The following is a 1,444-nucleotide window of genomic DNA, read 5'->3' as shown; positions in this document are numbered from 1 at the left end:
TATAGTCTGGCACACTTTCATATAATAAAAGTATATATTTATAGAACGTGATGATAAAACAGATTCGTTTGTATCGAAGATATTGAGGAAAAAAGTACCCAAGCTGCTTATCATGTTTAAGGCTTTCGAATCTTTATAAAGCAACCATTCACTTTTTTATATATATTTCAAATACCAATAGCGTTTGTAGGATCGTCAAGACTCGCTTATCCAAGAGCAAAGACAGCTTTCACGGTATGGCATAAATAGGTTTCTCACGGTTCACGTTACGCTGTGTTCGTCTGCGACTTTAACTACGTGTTCCCTTAATGATTTTCATACAAGTTAAGGAAAAATTATCTACCAATGATTATAACTGATGCAATTGGTACATATTTCATAATTATATGTATAAGCCCTGCGTAAATTTAACATGCATATCTTATGCAATCATTTATTTCTTCATAATTTTATATCATACGATCAAACATCAAAACTAGGTTTTGAGATATGCTTGATAATTCACCAGTTAGATCATACTGGAATATTTCTTACGCTTTAAGGAAGCACGCACGATCAAAGACACGTCACATCACAGCGAGTTAATGAACTTTTATGACTAAACTGCACTCAAATTGCACTAACCCAAAATAAATAATCACACTAACTTATATAAATTAACACACTCAAACATATTTGCAGATTACCACAGATAACAATAAGGGAAATAAGTCCCTGCAATCACTCTTAAAGCAAAACAATCAAAGTGCTTAAAACGTGCAATATAGTAATCAAGAAATCATTGGCATTTAGAAGATTAATAACCATGGCACACAATTCCTAGCGTTTCTAAATACCAGGTGTTTAGGTTAAAACACGATTATTTCCTTGGAGTGAGATGGCAGAAGGAGTCGCTGTTCCAGACACGATTTCAACACGATTAGCCTCAGTATGGCTACGAGAGTCACCAGAGTGGCGAGCGGGAACCTTCCCTCTGGCCCTTCCCCGACGAGGTCCTTGCAACCCTGACTAGTGAAGGGTTTCCCCCTTCGCCGCCATGGCGACTCGTTTTCGAAAGGGTCATTAGTCGCACGAGCAGTGAGAGGCGGGACAGAAGGGAGGCGTGTGCAGACAGTTAGTGATGCACCATTCGTCTATTCCGGGTATGTCCTTCCAGGCGCCCACGGCTCTGCAAGGCGCGGTAGGCGCGGTCGTGGATTTAAGCTGAGCGGGTGTCGTGGTGGGCCTCGGGGTCGTGGTCCGTCTTGTGTGCGGTCTGGTGGTCCTTCTGATGGACGTTGGGCGGCGGGTCGTTGTGGGCCGCGGAGGCGGCTTCTCAGTCGGGCTCAGCGTGATCGGGTCGGGCGTAGAGTACCAGCTGTAGCTGCTCGTCACCGACTCACTAACCTGGTTGGTCGCGTTCGCCGCGCTGGTGAAGCCGGCGCTGGACCTGGGGGAAGCAAGG

At 44.3% G+C, this 1,444-nt stretch overlaps 1 protein-coding gene across 3 annotated transcripts in view; it reads right to left on the bottom strand.

Moving 5' to 3' along the window:
* Positions 1-576: 576 nt before the first annotated feature.
* LOC119593701 overlaps positions 577-1,444 on the bottom strand; it is a 41,071-nt gene continuing 40,203 nt past the window's right edge. For all 3 annotated transcript variants that reach the window (XM_037942664.1, XM_037942663.1, XM_037942662.1), the window contains exon 7: positions 577-1,429. In XM_037942664.1, coding sequence (XP_037798592.1) covers positions 1,063-1,429 — 367 coding nt within the window. In that variant the 3' untranslated portion in view covers positions 577-1,062. The remainder of the gene's footprint in view (positions 1,430-1,444) is intronic.

The sequence above is a fragment of the Penaeus monodon genome, chromosome 32 (genome assembly GCF_015228065.2).
Source record: "Penaeus monodon isolate SGIC_2016 chromosome 32, NSTDA_Pmon_1, whole genome shotgun sequence".
Lineage (NCBI taxonomy): Eukaryota > Metazoa > Arthropoda > Malacostraca > Decapoda > Penaeidae > Penaeus > Penaeus monodon.
This window is presented reverse-complemented; position numbering and strand designations above follow the sequence as displayed.